This window comes from Podarcis erhardii (assembly GCF_964252035.2).
Source record: "Podarcis erhardii genome assembly, chromosome: W".
In the NCBI taxonomy this organism is placed as follows: domain Eukaryota; kingdom Metazoa; phylum Chordata; class Lepidosauria; order Squamata; family Lacertidae; genus Podarcis; species Podarcis erhardii.
The window spans coordinates 9,815,667-9,833,803 of NC_138506.1; the positions used below are offsets into that span (position 1 = coordinate 9,815,667).

The 18,137-nt window shown below is 42.1% G+C and overlaps 1 protein-coding gene across 1 annotated transcript; it reads right to left on the reverse strand.

The window, feature by feature from the left end:
* Positions 1-570: 570 nt before the first annotated feature.
* Positions 571-2,840, reverse strand: LOC309333150 (uncharacterized protein). Its single transcript, XM_081846555.1, has 2 exons — positions 1,868-2,840; positions 571-1,738 (listed from the first exon to the last, which is right to left on the reverse strand). Exons 1-2 carry the CDS (start codon positions 1,892-1,894, stop codon positions 770-772), a joined length of 996 nt encoding a protein of 331 aa, XP_081702681.1. The 5' UTR covers positions 1,895-2,840; the 3' UTR covers positions 571-769.
* Positions 2,841-18,137: the final 15,297 nt, after the last annotated feature.

Here is an 18,137-nt window from a genome sequence, read left to right on the forward strand (position 1 = left end):
TTCATTCCTAAACAAAGTATCATTCATCCTCCATCTAAAGGAACCAGTTAGCGTCAATTTCATTTCCATCTTCACAGCATTATGGTCAGAACAGGTTTTGGGGCAGATCTCCACTTTGCTGATCTTCGGAGCCAATCCCCTGGTTACCCAAATTTGGTCAATTCTTGTCCATGTCATTTTAGCCTCAGAGAAGAAAGTTCCCTCTCTTCCCAGAGGGTTCTTCACTCTCCAAATGTCAACTAAGTCCATATTTTCAGTAATGTCAAAAAAAGTTTTTGGTAGTCTACCATCTTTGGTGACTACCTGTCTCTGTGCCTTGTCCATATTTGTAGACACCACTCCATTCATATCTCCCATCAAAATCATATTATAGTCCATGTAATCCATCAGAGTCTCATGTAGCTTCTTAAAGAACTCTGATTTTCCTTCATTTGGTGCATAAATACCTACAATTAGGAATTTCTCTCCTTTTGATTGAATTTCAATTGCAACAAATCTTCCTTGATCATCTTTAAATATGAATTTCAGTGATAGGCTCTCCTTTGCATAAAGGACCACACCTCTTTTTTTAACTTTATCTGATGAGATAAATTCTTGGCCCAATATTTTATTATTCAATATCTTCCTGTGTAGCCTTATCACATGTGTTTCTTGTAGACAAATCAAGTCCAAATGTTCTTTTTTCAATAAATGAAATACTCTCCGCCTTTTTTCTGGGGAATTCAGTCCATTCACATTCCAACTCGAAACCTGCAACGCCATCATGTAATTACGCTGATATTCCTCCAACTGCACCCAATGCTTGCTCTTCTTCTGTTGGTGGTGGTGGTGACACGTTCACTGGGAGATCCAGTCCAAAGGATAATGCTGATATATCCAATATTCCCCTGTTTGGTGATCTTCTATCCGATGCTCTTGGCTCTTTTCCAAGTCCCTTCTGCAGATCTTCTTCATATTTATACAAAAACTTTACTTTATCTTCTACTGATCTTATTTTTATTTTCCTTCCTTTGAAACTGAAGGATAGACCTTGGGGAAACTCCCACCTAAAGATGATTTTATTCCTTCTCAGCAGGGCAACCAAATCTCCGTAGTTAGGCCTAAGATCCAAAAGATATTTCGGGACGTCTTTAAAAATTTCCACTCTTGACTGTTGTACTTCTAGGTTCTTCTGATAGTGCCAACCCAATATTCTATCTCTCTCTTCTTTAGTTTGAAGGGTGATCAAACAGTCTCTTATTCTGTTCTTCTCTTTTTCCCCTCCTCTTCCAAGTCTGAAGGCCCTCACAATTTTAATCTCTTCTTGACCCAAGTCCCCAAAGTCAGCAAATTCCTGTGTGAGGAAGTCTATCAAGCTTTCCTTCTCCAATTCAGGTAGGGCTCTGATCCTCAAATTCGTCTTTTTTTCTTTAAGTTCAATCATAGCAAGTGTCAACTTATGATCATCAAGTTGCCTCTGTAGGGCTGGGACTCTCTCTCTCTCCAGTTGTGTTACTTTACATTCCGCAGCAACGGCTTTCTCCCTAGCTTCCTCCGCAGTCTGCCGTATCAAAGTAGATTCCTGAATCAATTTCTGGATGGTTTCTGTATTGGTATTCACCTTTTGTCCCAAATTATTTATACTAATAGTTGCAGCATCCACTTTCGCATTTGTCGCATCTGTTTTCTTGTTAAGCTGTTCCAGTGAATCATTTCTCTTATTTAATGCAACCGCCAAGGCCTCTTCTGTCGACATTCCTCTTGGTTTTGAATGTACTGGTGCAGAAGCAGCCGCAGCCGCAGAAGAAGCAGGGAGGCCTGATGTTGAGCCTCTCCTGGGTTGCTGCAAAGTCCTCCCAGACCTTAATGTTTTCTCTGCAGTGCACTGGTCTGTTTTTTCCTTTCCATTTGCCATAGCACTTAAAAGATTCAAGGTCAGTCCCAGAGTCTCACAGTTTTTTATCTTGCAGCTGGAAATTCCCCTAGCCCAGCTCTTGTAAAGCAACCAGTTTCAGAGCCTTCCACTAGGGGGAAACAGTTTCTATTTATATTAATCAATAATGTCCTCTTTTAAACACAGTTCAAAGAATCCAAAGTTAGTTTCAGTTTTCAGTTACTTTTACTCCTTTTTAAAAGCAGCCGGAGACAGTAGAAACAATGTATTTCTTTTATTAGCTAGCTGTCAATGAACGTTCTAAGCGCTGTCAATGAACATTCCAAAAGACGTCAGTCCTGCTAGCAGCCCGTTTCCAGGGTCAGAGCGGTGGTATTTTAACTCTCTTCGCTCTCTCCTGCAGGCATATTCAGTCCACAACTTCCCCCCTCTTCTCCTGCCTCCAAGGGGGGGGGGGTTAATGTTCTTTACCGATGGAAACTTAGTATTTTACAATAGGCTTTCCAAGACTTCAGCTTGCAGCCTCATTGCTTCAGTCTATTTACAAAAGGGGAAGGCGGACTTCCTGTATTGAACCTCCCCGTTGCGATACCAAATTAAACGTTTAAAAATCCAATTCTCCCGCCTCAGCTCTACTCACGGGTAGTTACTTTAGAATCAAATTGTCCACAGGAAAAAGTCAGCGCTCTCCGGCAACAGCTATGCGGCTTCGCTCCGTGGAAAAAGCAGATGATTCGAAGCACCGCGCTGCTCACCCCACGTCGCTCCGGATCCCCGAAACCGGGTTTCCCCGCGAGTAAGGGAGGCGCAAAAGGTGCCCACCGAATCCCACGCTCACAGGCTTCTCCTGCCTGTGATTTTTTGCAGGTCTCCGCCTTCGCCGTGGCGGCCAGACCCAAATTCCCACGGGGCAAATTCCTCCCGATCAGAGGAATTCCGCCATTACCGGAGGCACCAACCCGGAAGTCCCTATTGTTTTTAACACTTGATTGGAAGCTGCCCAGAGTGGCTGGGGAAACTCAGCCAGATGGGTGGGGTATAAATAAATTATTATTATTATTATTATTATTATTATTATTATTATTATTTAGCAGAGTACACCCCTTGCAGCAAAAATGAGGAAGCTGTTGATAAGCTAGTTTTAGCCTTTTGTTTAAGTAATCCAGGATGCTTTAACACATTTATTTCCCCCTTTCTCCCTTTCAAAACAATAATCATGCAAAACAATCCTCTTATAAGTAAAGAAAAAATTACTCACTCAGTTTCACAGTAGCAGTCTTGAGGCAGGCTTAAAATGTAGTTACAGACATATAGTTTAGATTAGAATTGGAGTCTGAGGTGTGACTCAGACTTAGTACGTGGGCCAACATCCCTAGCCACGGATGAGGCACTGAAGAGATGAGAGTATCAGGAATTTTATAAGAGTATCAGTATTTTATAAGGAATAGTTTATAAACAAAACTAAATACCTAATGAAATATAGATTATTTGATATTTTGAAGTGAACTAACTTAAATCCACTGGTCACAGACTCACATGTGGATTAGAACACACACACATATCAATTGGATTATGCACATCCAAATTTTGTGATGCAATTTCAGTTCAGAAAAAACATGCACAGAGAAATGTATCAATAAACTTACAAAAATGCATACTTTGGGGCAAGTGTTCACAGGATATAAAAATGTATTTGTGTGATTTGTGTGTGGGTTGAGTGGGTGCATTTAAAAAAGGGACAAAATGGTTCTTCAACGGAGCACATTTGGAACTCATATGGAACAGAAATAAGCCGATTCATCCATTGTTAGCTAGGGATGTGGTTTATTGTTCCATTTTTTAATCTGTAAATTCACTTTACCCTGTGTTGCACAGGTCACAAATTACAGTTTAACTAGGAATTTTTCTAAGATTTCATTCCAGAGTTGGAGAGCTGCTGCCAGTCATTGTCAACAATGCTTAGCTAGATGGCCCAACAGTTTCACTTCTTATAAAGCAGCTTCTTATGTTTTCTGTTTGAAAGCTCTGGTGGTAACAGATGAATGTAAGATACAGAAGGGAACAAGACAGGGATGTCCTTTATCACCTTTATTATTCATTTTGGTCCTAGAAGTCCTAGCGAGAAATCTAAGGGTAGATGAAAAGATCAGAGAAATTATGGTAGGGAAAAAGACATATAAATTAAAAGCATAGGCTGATGACCTTGTAATTACAGTGGAAGATCCTACAAACTTTTCCAAAAGTCTTTTAAAAAAAAAAAAGGAATTTGGGCAAGTGGCAGGCTTCAAATTAAATAAAAACAAGACAAAGCTGTTAGTAATTTTTTTTTATCAGAAATGGATAAAAAAGAATTACATCAGAGTATAGAAATAGAGATTCATAAAATAGTTAAATACTTAGGAATCTGGCTTACAACCAAGAATATCAATATCTTTAAAGACAATTATGAAAAAAAAAATTGGAATGAAATAAAAAGGAATTTAGAAATATGGGGAAGAATGAACCTATCATTATTAGGGAGAATTGCAGCGATTAAGATGAACGCATTGCCAAAAATGTTATTTTTGTTTCAGTGAGTGCCAGTAATAAGTGACCTAGCGTGTTTCAAAAAATGGCAAAAATATATTTCAAAATTTATATGGAAAGGGAAGAAGCCAAGAATAAAATACAAATTACTTACAGACATCAGAGACAGAGGAGGCTTCGCCCTTCCGGATCTTAAACTATACTATGAAGCTGCTTGTGTCACTTGGATCCAGGACTGGATCAAATTAGACAATATGGATATGTTAGGTCTTGAAGGACATGATAACAGATTTGGATGACATGTGTATTTGTGGTATGATAAAGGGAAAGTACATAAAGGATTTTATAACCATATAATTAGGAGATCACTTTTAAAAGTTTGGGAAAGATATAAAGATATATTGCAACAAAAAAACTCTGTGGTGGTTGTCACCAATGGAAGCAACATCAATAAAATAAATAAATAGGAAAGAAAATGGCTTACATATAGAGACCTTTTAATAGAAACAAAAGGGAAAATAAAATTGAAAGAGCTTGAAGAGATTTGAGGACATGTAAATGATTGGCTGCAGTATTATCAATTAAATGAGGTATTTAAAGAAGATAATGAGAAAGGATTCAGTTATACTTTATCCAGATTTCAAAGAGAAAGTATAGATGATAACACTAAAACACTGAAGAAGATGTACAGTTTACTGTTAGAGTGGGAAACCAAAGACGAAGAAGTTAAATGTGTAATGATTAAATGGGCACAAGATTTAGGACATAATGGAAGATTGGGGAAAATTATAGAAAGAGAATTATATGAAAGTTATGTATCGATAGTATATTACTCCAGTTAAATTGGCAGAAATGTATAGAACAAGTTCCAATAAGTGTTGGAAGTATAAAGGGAAAGAAGGCATGTTTCATCACATGTGGTGGAACTGTAAAGTAACCAAAAGCTATTGGGAAATGATTTATAATGAAATGAAAAAAATGTTTAGGACAACCTTTGTTAAAAGACCAGAATCTTTTTTGCTAGGTATTATAGGCCAAGACCTGCCAAAAGAGTGGAAGAAACTATTTATGTATGCTACAACAGTGGCTAGGATATTACTATCCTTCTTGGTAGTGGCACCCGCCCTGTGGAATGCCCTCCCACCAAATGTCAAAGAGAACAACAACTACCAGACTTTTAGACAACATCTGAAGGCAGCCCTGTTTAGGGAAGCTTTTAATGTTTGATGCATTACTGTATTTTAATATTTTGTTGGAAGCCACCCAGAGTGGCTGGGGAAACCCAGCCAGATGGGCAGAGTATAAATAATAAATTATTATTATTATTATTATCATTAGCCCAAAAATGGAAAGATGACAAGTGTTATGTACTGAAGTTCTCACCCTGGGCCAGCAGGGGGATACTGTAGATAGTTATGCAAATAAGGGATTGAAAGTGACGTTCAGTGATTGGATAGTTTTAGAAAATTGTTACAGTTACATTGTACTGGAGCTCTATATAAGCAGGCTGACTGAACCCTTCAGTTCATTTCTGTCCTGGCCTGTGAATAAACAAGAGTTGTTTGAAGAATCGCTGTGTCGTCTGATATGTTCACCCACAACTTAACAACAAGATACCAACGAAAGAAGACTGGCAAGTAAAGCTGATGGAATATGTTGAAATGGCGAAGCTCTCTGGGAAAATTAGAGACAAAGACAATAGAGACTTTAAAAAGGACTGGGAACCGTTTATGGTATACTTACAGAAACATTGTAAAAAAGTGGACCCACTAGCAGGGTTTGAATAAACACTTACAATTAAGAAAATAAATATAAAAGCTAAGTTGCAATAATTGGGGTAATAATGATATGTGAGATGTAATTTTGAAAACTATGGTATAAAAAAGGATAGGAATGCAACAATATTTAGTTAAAAGATTACAGAATCAAGGTAGAACAAAATAGGCAGGAGAAGTAAATATCTAAAGAACCAGAAGAGGAAGTTGAGGGAAGTCATGGGAGGGGAGGGGGAGATTGGGATTTATATACTCTTTTGTGATAATGATGATTGTGTTGAATATAAAATTGTAAAATTTAATAAAAATTATTATAAATAGAAAGCGCTGGTTCTTATTTTTGGCAAACCAGCATTTGTCATTTTGTCTGAATGCTGAAAACCATGGTTTTGGTAAACCAAAGCCTTTGCAATCAAACCAGCATTTCAGACAATGGAAGTGACTTCCTTGGGAGGAAATGGTCCCCCGCCTCTCAATGAAGTACTGTATCTAAACAGAGGCTGAACAGCCATTTATCATGGATGCTGTAGCTGCCAGATTTCTGTTCTAACTAGAGAGTTGGATTAAATGATCCCCAAGTTCCCGTCTTCTGACTCTATAAAGTCTATGATTGCAAATTATAGTTTGCCGGATCCAGGCTAAGTTGCAAACTAGGTTTGATTAGAACAAAATAAAAAAATTCCTTCCAGTAGCACCTTAAAGACCAACTGAGTTAGTTCTAGGTATGAGCTTTCGTGTGCATGCACACTTCTTCAGATACACTGAAACAGAAGTCACCGGACCTTTCTATATAGTGAGAAGGTGGGGAGGGGTATTACTCAGAAGGGTGGTGGGAATGGGTGATTGGCAGATAGCTGCGATGAGCCTGTTGACGACTCTTAACGACTGCAATAGGTCTAACAGGAAAAAGCAAGGGGTGAGAAGGTGAAAAATGGCTTTGTCATGTATAATGAGATAAGAATCCAATGTCTTTATTCAAACCAGGTCTCTCCATAGTTTTAAGTTTGGTGATAAGTTGCAATTCAGCAGCTTCTCTTTCCAGTCTATTTCTGAAATTCCTTTGTAATAGAACAGCTACTTTGAGATCTTGTATAGAATGTCCTGGGAGATTGAAGTGTTCTCCTACTGGTTTTTCTGTCTTGTGGTTCCTGATGTCGGATTTATGTCCATTTATTCTTTGGCGTAAGGTCTGGCCTGTTTGTCCAATATAGAGAGCTGAAGGACACTGTTGGCATTTTATGGCATACACAATGTTAGACGATGAGCAATTAAATAGTCCCGAGATGGTATGTGTGATGTTGTTGGGGCCAGTAATGGTGTTGTCCGGGTGTATGTGGCAGCAAAGTTGGCATCTGGGTTTATTGCAGGCTCTGGTGCCAGTGTCCATGTTAAGTCTGGTTATAGTATTATTGTGGGTTAGGAGTTGTTTAAGATTGGGGGGCTGTCTGGAGGCAATGAAAGGTCTTCCTCCCAGAGCTTGAGAAAGAGAACTGTCATTGTCCAGGAGAGGTTGTAGATCTCTGATGATGCGTTGTACTGTTTTAACTTTACAAGCTATAAGGAATACCATTTCAGATAAAACCACAGCGGACTTTGCTACCAAACTCTGCCAATTTGTCCTTACCCACAACAACTTCAAATTCGGTGATGACCTGTTCCTTCAGATCAGCGGCACAGCAATGGGCACCCGCATGGCCCCACAGTATGCCAACATCTTCATGGCGGATTTAGAACAACATTTCCTAAACTCCTACCCACTCAAACCTCTCTTGTACCTGCGATACATTGATGATATTTTTATCATCTGGACACATGGTCAACAGACCCTGGACACCTTCCACCAGAAATTCAATGATTTTCACCCCACCATCAACCTAACAATGAATCAATCTATGCAAGAAATACATTTTTTGGACACTACTATAAAAATACAGGATGGGCGCATAGACACCACCTTATACCGTAAACCAACTGACCGACAAACATATCTACATGCCTCTAGCTACCATCCCAAACATACCAAACAGTCCATTGTATATAGCCAGGCACTACGTTACAGCCGCATCTGCTCCAATTCTACAGACAGAGACTCTCACCTAAGAGATCTACAGCAAACCTTTTTAGAACTAAAATACCCAGCAGATGAAGTTAGACAACAGATCAACAGAGCCAGACTGATACCCAGAGAGAACTTGCTGCAAGACAGACCCAAAAAAGAAAATAACAGAACACCTCTAGTCATCACATACAGCTCCCAAGTTAAAACAGTACAACGCATCATCAGAGATCTACAACCTCTCCTGGACAATGACAGTTCTCTTTCTCAAGCTCTGGGAGGAAGACCTTTCATTGCCTCCAGACAGCCCCCCAATCTTAAACAACTCCTAACCCACAATAATACTATAACCAGACTTAACATGGACACTGGCACCAGAGCCTGCAATAAACCCAGATGCCAACTTTGCTGCCACATACACCCGGACAACACCATTACTGGCCCCAACAACATCACACATACCATCTCGGGACTATTTAATTGCTCATCGTCTAACATTGTGTATGCCATAAAATGCCAACAGTGTCCTTCAGCTCTCTATATTGGACAAACAGGCCAGACCTTACGCCAAAGAATAAATGGACATAAATCCGACATCAGGAACCACAAGACAGAAAAACCAGTAGGAGAACACTTCAATCTCCCAGGACATTCTATACAAGATCTCAAAGTAGCTGTTCTATTACAAAGGAATTTCAGAAATAGACTGGAAAGAGAAGCTGCTGAATTGCAACTTATCACCAAACTTAAAACTATGGAGAGACCTGGTTTGAATAAAGACATTGGATTCTTATCTCATTATACATGACAAAGCCATTTTTCACCTTCTCACCCCTTGCTTTTTCCTGTTAGACCTATTGCAGTCGTTAAGAGTCGTCAACAGGCTCATCGCAGCTATCTGCCAATCACCCATTCCCACCACCCTTCTGAGTAATACCCCTCCCCACCTTCTCACTATATAGAAAGGTCCGGTGACTTCTGTTTCAGTGTATCTGAAGAAGTGTGCATGCACACGAAAGCTCATACCTAGAACTAACTCAGTTGGTCTTTAAGGTGCTACTGGAAGGAATTTTTTTATTTTGTTTTGACCATGGCAGACCAACACGGCTACCTATCTGTAACTAGGTTTGATTAGGAGACACTTCTTATCCCATCCCTTTATACACAAAAGATGGGGGTCACTCACCATCCTCAAGCATAAATCATGTTTCAGAGCAGTCTTTGGGGAAGTGCCAAAGCTCAGTGATAGAGCATCTGCTTTTCATGCAGAAGACCTCTGGTTCAGACCTGCCATCTCTAGGTAGGCTTGAGAGAGACCCCTACCTGAACAGAGAGCCACTGCCAGTAAGTGCAGGTAATGCTGGTCCAAATGGCCTGGCTCAAAATAAGGCAACTTCCCATACTCTTACCAGACTTGAGCTTTTACAGGAGTCCTCAATAATATTTCCAGAAGCAAATTTCTCTCGCTTTAATGGTCCTTGCTTTTGAAACATGCAGCATGCTGCTGCATGCAGAAGGTCAACGTGTCAGAAGTTAAGACAGGAGAGCGGGGGGAGAAGAAATGTCAGGGCTGATTTTATTGTTTTTATGATGCTACTTAGACCCAATAAAAAGTGTCATTTTTAGTTTTAAACAATTGGACGGCTGTCCAGTAGATTGCAATGGCCTTATTGAAATGTGAAGCTCCCCGTCAGGTTGCGTTTCTAGCTGGTATTTAAACTTGCTGATGGATCTAAAGAGCTCCTTGGGAATCCTCTGGTAGAATTCTCAGGGAGCACCTTATGCGAAGAGGCAGCAAATACACTCCAAGAGGCTTGCAAGAAAAACTACATGAAAGGGAAATGGATAGGGATGGAGGAGGAAATAAGCGGACAGTTCTTAGAAACAAGTTTATTTAGTGAATTTAGTGAACTCATCCTGTTCCCCTTTTCTGGCATGCAAGTGGAGTAGGAGACCAGCTCCTGTTCCCACTTCTAGTGTGCCTTCTCTGCCCAGTCAAGGAAAAAGAGTTCTCTGATAACATTTCTTGAAGTGCACAAAGACCTTCAGCCTGGGGTAGTGCCTCCATTCTACAAATTTATGGCAAGGCCACCCTTGGAATATTGTATATAGTTCTGGTCACCATATCTCAAAATGGATATTGTAAAGCTTCCCCCCTCACACTTGTCTGAATTTTCCAGTAAAATCATATGTACAAAAATGCATATACTGGATTAAAGTCTGCCTATAAATGTACATATTAGTGAAAATGACATAAAAATGCATCATATTATGAATAATGGTTTGCAAAAATGTGATTTGCCTATCCATAGTAGTGCTGGCCACCAGCTTGGATGGCTTTAAAAGGGGGTTAAACACATTAATAAATGATAAAGCTATCAGTGACTGCTAGTCATGATGGCTATATCCTCCCTCCACTGTAAGAGGCCTAAGAATATCATTTGCTAGGAATTATATGTGCAGAGAGTGCAGTTGCACTCATGTCCTGCTTCCAGGATTCCCATTGGGGCATCTGGTTGGCCATGGAGAGAACAGAATGTTGATCTAGATGTGCCTTTGGCCAGATCCAGCAACATACTCTGCTTATGTTCCTCTCTTCTTACAAAGGAAGATTCTCTGTGTGGGGAGGTAGGTCTCCGCCCCCACCCCGTGGATCCTTCTGTGTGCGGCTGCTGCAGCCAGAAGTAAACTGAACTTAACCCAAACTTTTTTGTTTTGTTTTTTCCCCGTTAAAGCATTCTGGTCTCTTCTGTTTCTCCAGGGACTTTGGGGGCTGCGTGACGATATTCCTCCCCATTGAGGAAGATTGATTTCTTGTCACATAAGTTCAGCAGTTAAGAAAAAAGGTGCTTGTCCTGTTTCCCACACCTGTCACATTGACTTCTATAATGAACCCGTTACAGAGACCTCAGAAACGAATGGAAATCTCTTCTGACAGCACTTGTCAAATGAATAGGCAGGAAGGTGAGGACAATGTATTCAATGTGGTGAACTTTCAGCGCTTTTGTGGACACTGACAGGGGACTCAGGCTCAGTCGTCAGATTGGGGCAATGGATCGGGGTGGCATGGCGTGGAGAGGAAGGAAGGAAAATATGGAATATATTTGTTATTTATTTCTATCAGTCCCATTCAGAAATCTGTCTTCCCAACTTCTTAAAAGTTTTCCTCCCTTCTATGAAAGAGGCCTTCCATTTTCCTGCATCAGTCACAAGCAAGCTCTAGGATATGATTTGGGTGGTTGCCGGATGGCCAAGGTGGCAGAAAGCGTGTGTGTTGTTCTAACTAAGCATTTATCCCACCCCCTATTGTCCTTGACAGCTGCACCCACTTCCTGATCCAAAGAAGGACCATGAGAAGAGTTACATCTTAAATAATTTAAAAAACAACAACAACAACAAAATCTTCCTCTCCCCCTGCTGCTGTTGGTGGGGTGCCACTTCCACTCTAGAATGGAGGTGAATTGCCATGCACATGCTGTTTTGGAACAAGAAGCCTCATTTGGTTTATCCCTGGAAAGGAGGTACTGGACTTACATGTACAATAGGGGTTGGCAGGTGGCCAGGTTTTTTAACCTAGTTTCACCTCAACTTCTTCCTCTTTCTTCTGCCTTAGGCTTGGCACGTACACCTTAACGAATGCTGTACAGCAGGGCCAGGGTGCACAGTTCAGGTTCACATACCCAAAGTTATGTGGATTCACATACCAGAAGTTAGCAGGGAGGGAGAATCTACTTCTAATCCTTTGCTGTATGGCCACAGACCGCAGCTGTACCTAGGAGAGAAGAGGGAAAGGATTTAAGCTTTCCTCATCACTTAACCTCACCTGACCAGAATCCTGCAATTCGGTTAATTTTTTTAATAGGTTGCAGACATTCTAAATTGTTATATTTACTAAATATAAGCATTTCTGCTGCATAAGTTGGTGCATGTATGTTGGCAATGCTGGTTTTATCTGTGCTTGTTTTATTTATTGGTGGGCTTGCTTTGAATGTTGTTGTTGTTCGTTTTATTTCTATACCGCTTTATATTCGGGGGGGGGGGGCGGGAATCTCGAAGCAGTTTACAACATACATTAAAACATCAAGTGAAGCAATCTGTAATAAAACATTTCTAAAGTACACATTCAAAGCAAAGTAATTAACAGGGAACTATATTATTATTTTAAAGATTTTGAAACGAAACATTACAAAGGTCAACTACAGAATGCACATTTAATGCAGCAAGGTTAACAAAAATTATCTTAAACATTTCAAAAGAAATAATTACTACGGGAAGTCAAATATAAAATGCACCTTTGAAACAAGATAATTAGCAAGAGAATAAAATAGTATCATATGCATAGATTAACTTTGTTATGATGTCTATCTGTAACTATATCTATATATTTTATAGTTATTCTCATTGAAAGACGGGATGTAAATGTGCAAGTAAACAAATGTAAAGCATATAAAATTTCATTTAGTTGCCATGGTACTGTGTCACACAGGTTACATGCTCCATAAGCTCATGATTTGTACATGAACATAAAAATAACCCTGCTGAATCAGGCAACAGGCCCATGTAGTCTAGTATCCCAGTGGCCAATCAGATGCCTCTAGGAAACTCACAAGCAGAGCATGAGCACAATGGCCCTTCCACAACTCTATGTCTTCCTTACAACTGGTAAGACAGAGATGGGCTGCCTCTTAACATGGCATTCCCACCTAGCAGTCGCTCCTACCCTTTATATAATAATAATAAGTTTTTATTTCTACCCCGCACATCTGGCTGAGTTTCCCCAGCCACTCTGGGTGGCTTCCAATCGAGTGGTAAAAACAATACAGCATTAAATATTAAAAACTTCCCTAAACAGGGCTGCCTTCAGATGTCTTTTAAAGAAGGGAGGGCGTTCCACAGGGTGGGCGCCACTACCGAGAAGGCCCTCTGTCTGGTTCCCTGTAACCTCACTTCTCACAATGAGGGAACCACCAGAAGGCCCTCGGCGCTGGATCTCATTGTCCGGTCTGAACAATGGGGGTGGAGACGCTCCTTCAGGTATACAGGACCGAGGCCGTTTAGGGCTTTAAAGGTCAGCACCAACACTTTGAATTGTGCTCGGAAACGTACTGGGAGCCAATGCAGATCTCTCAGGACTGGTGTTATGTGGTCCCGGCGGCCATCCCCAGTCACCAGTCTAGCTGCCGCATTCTGGATTAATTGCGGTTTCTGGGTCACCTTCAAAGGTAGCCCCACGTAGAGCGCATTGCAGTAGTCCAAGCGGGAGATAACTAGAGCATGCACTACTATGGCAAGACAGTCCACAGGCAGATAGGGTCTCAGCCTGCGTACCAGGTGGAGCTGGTAGACAGCCGCCCTGGACACATAATTAACCTGTGCCTCCATGGACAGCTGTGAGTCCAAAATGACTCCCAGGCTGCACACCTGGTTCTTCAGGGGCACAGTTACCCCATTCAGGACCAGGGAGTCCCCCACACCCACCCGCCCCCTGTCCCCCCAAAACAGTACTTCTGTCTTGTCAGGATTGAACCTCAATCTGTTAGCTGCCATCCATCTTCCAACCGCCTCCAGACACTCACACAGGACCTTCACCGCCTTCACTGGTTCTGATTTAAAAGAGATGTAGAGCTGGGTGTCATCTGCATACTGATGAACACCCAGCCCCAGCCCCCTGATGATCTCTCCCAGCAGCTTCATATAGATATTAAAAAGCATGGGGGAGAGGACAGAACCCTGAGGCACTCCACAAGTGAGGGCCCAGGGGTCTGAACACTCACCCCCAACACCACTTTCTGGACATGGCCCAGGAAAAAGGAGCGGAACCACTGTATAACAGTGCCCCCAGCTCCCAGCCCCTCTAGGCGGTCCAGAAGGATGTTATGGTCGATGGTGTCAAAGACCACTGAGAGATCCAACAGAACTAAGAAACAGCTCTCACCTTTGTCCCTAGCCCGCTGGATATCATCGACCAGCTCGACCAAGGCAGTTTCAGTCCCATGATGAGGCCTGAATCCTGATTGGAACAGATCCAAATGGTCCGCATCCTCCAGGCGTGCCTGGAGTTGTTCAGCAACCACTCACTCAATCACCTTGCCCAAGAATTTAAGATTTGAGACTGGGCGATAGTTGGCCATGTTGGCCAGGTCTAGAGATGTTTTTTTAAGAAGCGGTTTAATGACCGCCTCTTTCAGCGGGTCTGGGAAGGCTCCCTCACAGAGGGAAGCATTCACCACCCCACAGAGCCCAATGCCCAGCCCTTCCTGACTTGCTTTTATCAGCCAGGATGGACAAGGATCAAGAAGACAGGTCGTTGGTTTCACTTGTCCAAGCAGCCTGTCCACATCCTCGGAGGTAACAGATTGAAATTCATCCCATATAACATGACTAGACAGGACTCTAGCACTCTCCCGCCCCGGCCCTGCTCCCACAGTGGAGCTCCGAATCTGAGCAACTTTATCTGCAAAAAACTTTGCAAAATCATTGCAGGAGATCTTGGGGTCCCTACCTGGCCCCGATGACGAAGGTGGTTCTGATAGATTGCGAACCACCTGAAAGAGTCTCCTGCTGCTGTTTTCAGCAGATGCAATAGAGGCGGTGAAGAAGGTCCTCTTTGCCATTGCCATCGCCACTTGGTAGGCTCGACGTTGAGCTCTAACCTGTGTCCGGTCTGATTCAGAGTGAGTTTTCCGCCACCGGCATTCTAGCCGTCTCAGCGATTGTTTCATCACCCTAAGCTCCGGGGAAAACCACGGGGTTGTCCATGCAATCGGAGACGACGCTTCAGAGCCAAACAGTCAACAGCCTTGGTTAACTCCACATTCCAGCGGGCCACCAGGGAATCAGCTGAAAGGCTATCAACATGGGATAAAGCATCCCTTACCACTCTCTGGAAACCATTTGGATCCATTAAGTGGTGGGGGCGGACCATTCGATGTTGGAGCTCTGGCCAGGAGATGGAAGGAGAAATGAATGAAAAGGTGGAGAAAGATTTGAGTTTTGTTGAGGTTGCAGTTGGGAATTCGGGACCTTACATGACAAAGTTAGAAGCTGTGATGGCTTAAGCGTTTTGGTGAAGGTCCTGGCAGTTTCACGGCAATTGGAGAATATGTGAGTGGCTAACACTTATTTCTAGCAGTGAAGGAGGAGATTTCCTCTGCTTTAATATATATATCCCCCCCATAGGCACCCCTTCCCAGTCGTCACAAATCTGGGAAGATTTAGAGCTATGTTTGGAGAAGGCTGAACTAGAATTTCCTGGCATGGATATCCTGCTGGCAGGTGATTTCAACGCCAGGATAGGAAACAACATTAATACGTACTGCTCTAAATCCCAATTACTGCCAGAGGCAGATTGGTTTATTCCCTGGTCCTCTGACGACAAGGTCTTGACTAAGGCAGGCATTACATTAATGGAGACTGCCTTCAAACATAATCTGTATAATCTGCATGGCACCCATATGGACAGGTCAGGGGGTTTCTTTTCTTTTCTTGGGCCTAGAGGTGCGAGCGTTATTGATTATATCCTGGTCTCCCCAAAACTTTTGGAGAGGTCACAGGGCTTTAGGACTTTCAACAGAACTGAGAGTGATCACCTCCCTATATCAATCTCACTAATTCCCTGTGGCTTGGAAGATCCGCAACACCGTAATCACTGTGCAGACCCAACACCAACTCTGGCCCTTCGCAGGCGTAAATGGAACAGCGACCTGGAATTCAAAATCAAACTACACCTGCATTCATCAGATTTATTGGCCCTGAGAGACCAATGTATTTTATCAAATTCTGACCCCTTTTTAACATTTCAGCAGGTCTCAGAGTCGCTCCTTCCACTACTTACCAACTCCAATCCTCCCAAACAACAAAATAATACGAGGGCCTGGTTCGACAAAGACTGTAGGAATCTAAGATCTTTGCTTAGGAAATTACAAAATAAGGTAAAACAGGAAGGGACTCTGTCCTCAGTGGAAAACCTGCGCAGGTGGCGCTTTCATTATAAAAATACTTTAAAATTTAAATTTTTATCGTCCCGCAGTTTGATCGCCTTGTCGAGTGCCTCCCATTGTTCCTTTCTATAGAGGGATTTCCTAAAATTTAAGAAATCCCTCTATAGAAAGGAACAATGGGAGGCACTCGACAAGGCGATCAAACTGCGGGACGATAAAAAGTTTTGGGAAATAATTGCTCAGGGAGTCTCACCCAAAGGGAAAATTGTAACCAATAGTATTTCATCTAACATATGGTACCAACATTTTTCCCGGCTGTATTCAGCTCCAAATATTGCTAAACCGGGACTTCCGGGTTGGCGCCATCGCCGAATGGCGGACTCCCTCCGAGCTCCGGAGGGAGTCTGCTCGGCAGGGGCTGGGTCCTACCGCACCGGCGATGCGGGGACCCTTAAAAACCACGGCCAGAGGAGGCCGTGGACATGGAGACTCGGCTGGCACCGTTAGCGCCCTCCCGACTCGTGAAGGAGCCTTTTTAAAGGCTCCGGATCGGGTGCCGGGGAGAAGCGTGGTGCTTGAGTTCTCTGCTATCCCTGCCGAGCGCAGCCGCATGCCATCCGGCGGAGAGCGCTGACTTCTTCTATTGAAAATTTGGATCTAAAAGAAGAACCCGTGAGTAATTGGAATATGGACTAAAAAAAGGGGACAAATTTTTAAAATTTGGAGCGAACGGGGGAGGTGGAAAAAAGGAAGTCAGCCCCCCCCCCCTAAATTGTAGAAGAGCCAAAACAAAGGAATGGATAACTAAGATCGAGAGTAACCTTATTTCACCGAATTAGCAACTTCGCGAGGGAAATTTATAAGATTGAGCCGGAGGAGAAAAGTGGAATTTGTATTAAAAAGCAACACCCCCCCCCCCCCGGAATCCCTGGAGCGATTCGTGAAAATGCCTGGAGAAGAGTAACGGAGGTTTTGACAGGTTTTGACAGCTGTCAAGGAGCTGTCAAAACGGAAGAATGTAACAGAGACTTGGTTATGGACTTTGCCGGTTACATTTGATATAAGTTGAGTATAAATTGTTTCAAATTGTTCAAATAAGGATAAACAAGCTATTTGGACTGGTGGATGGGCTTTGGAAGGGAACTTTGTTATGGGAATCCATCTAGAGGAGCTGAGGGATATTGCATGTGTTTTTGACAGGAAACTTGTGCAGTTGAATAGAACTTTTAATCTCCTGGGAAACTGCAGAAATGGAACGTTATTTTGTCTACAGAGGTCTACACACTATAGGAAACAATGGAACTATCTGTTGGAAAATGAAAGGATCATGATGTTATGTTTTGTTCCTGAACAACAAGCCTCTGCAGGGATATTAGAAACTTTTGGAGAAAGAACATTTCTGTGGGAGAACAGAGAAACAAAAAGGAGGAGAATGGCCGACAAGAATAAGGAAACAACAAGAACTGGACAGAAATGGGAAAGGGGATATTTGGGATATCCAGATTTGACAAGCTTATGGAATTAAAATTGGAGTTTCTACTCCTGGATATAAAAATCTGGATAGAAGAAATGGACCCTCTTCTCGATAGACTTTTTTTTAGGATTGGACATTCGTAATTAAATGATTGGACATTCGCAATTAATAAGACTGGCAAAGAATCAGAGGGATGTGGGTTTAATGTAATGTGGGAACTCCAGGAAGATATTAGAGATGGAGGGCTAGGAGGAACGTAACAGGGAAAAAGGGGAGGGAAAGTTGGAATCCAAAGGTTGTAAAATTATTATTTAATTTTATGTTGTTGTTTTTTATCTGTATTAAAGGGGGAAACTCGTGGAAGGGAATAGATCGATCTTAGGGGGATGGGAATTACGCTAAACTGGGTAATGGAGGATGATTGCAATTTGGGGATAATAATTTGTTGAACCTAATTGTTTATTTGGAAGATTTGGAATACATGAGGGGGTGG

Bases quoted from the DNA above. Each gene is read 5' to 3' on its own strand.
- LOC309333150 (XM_081846555.1), bottom strand. From the start codon at position 1,894: ATGGCAAATGGAAAGGAAAAAACAGAC. The intron at 1,739-1,867 runs CAGTGCACTGCA...TCAAAACCAAGA, and splicing joins ATGGAAAGGAAAAAACAGAC to GGAATGTCGACAGAAGAGGC.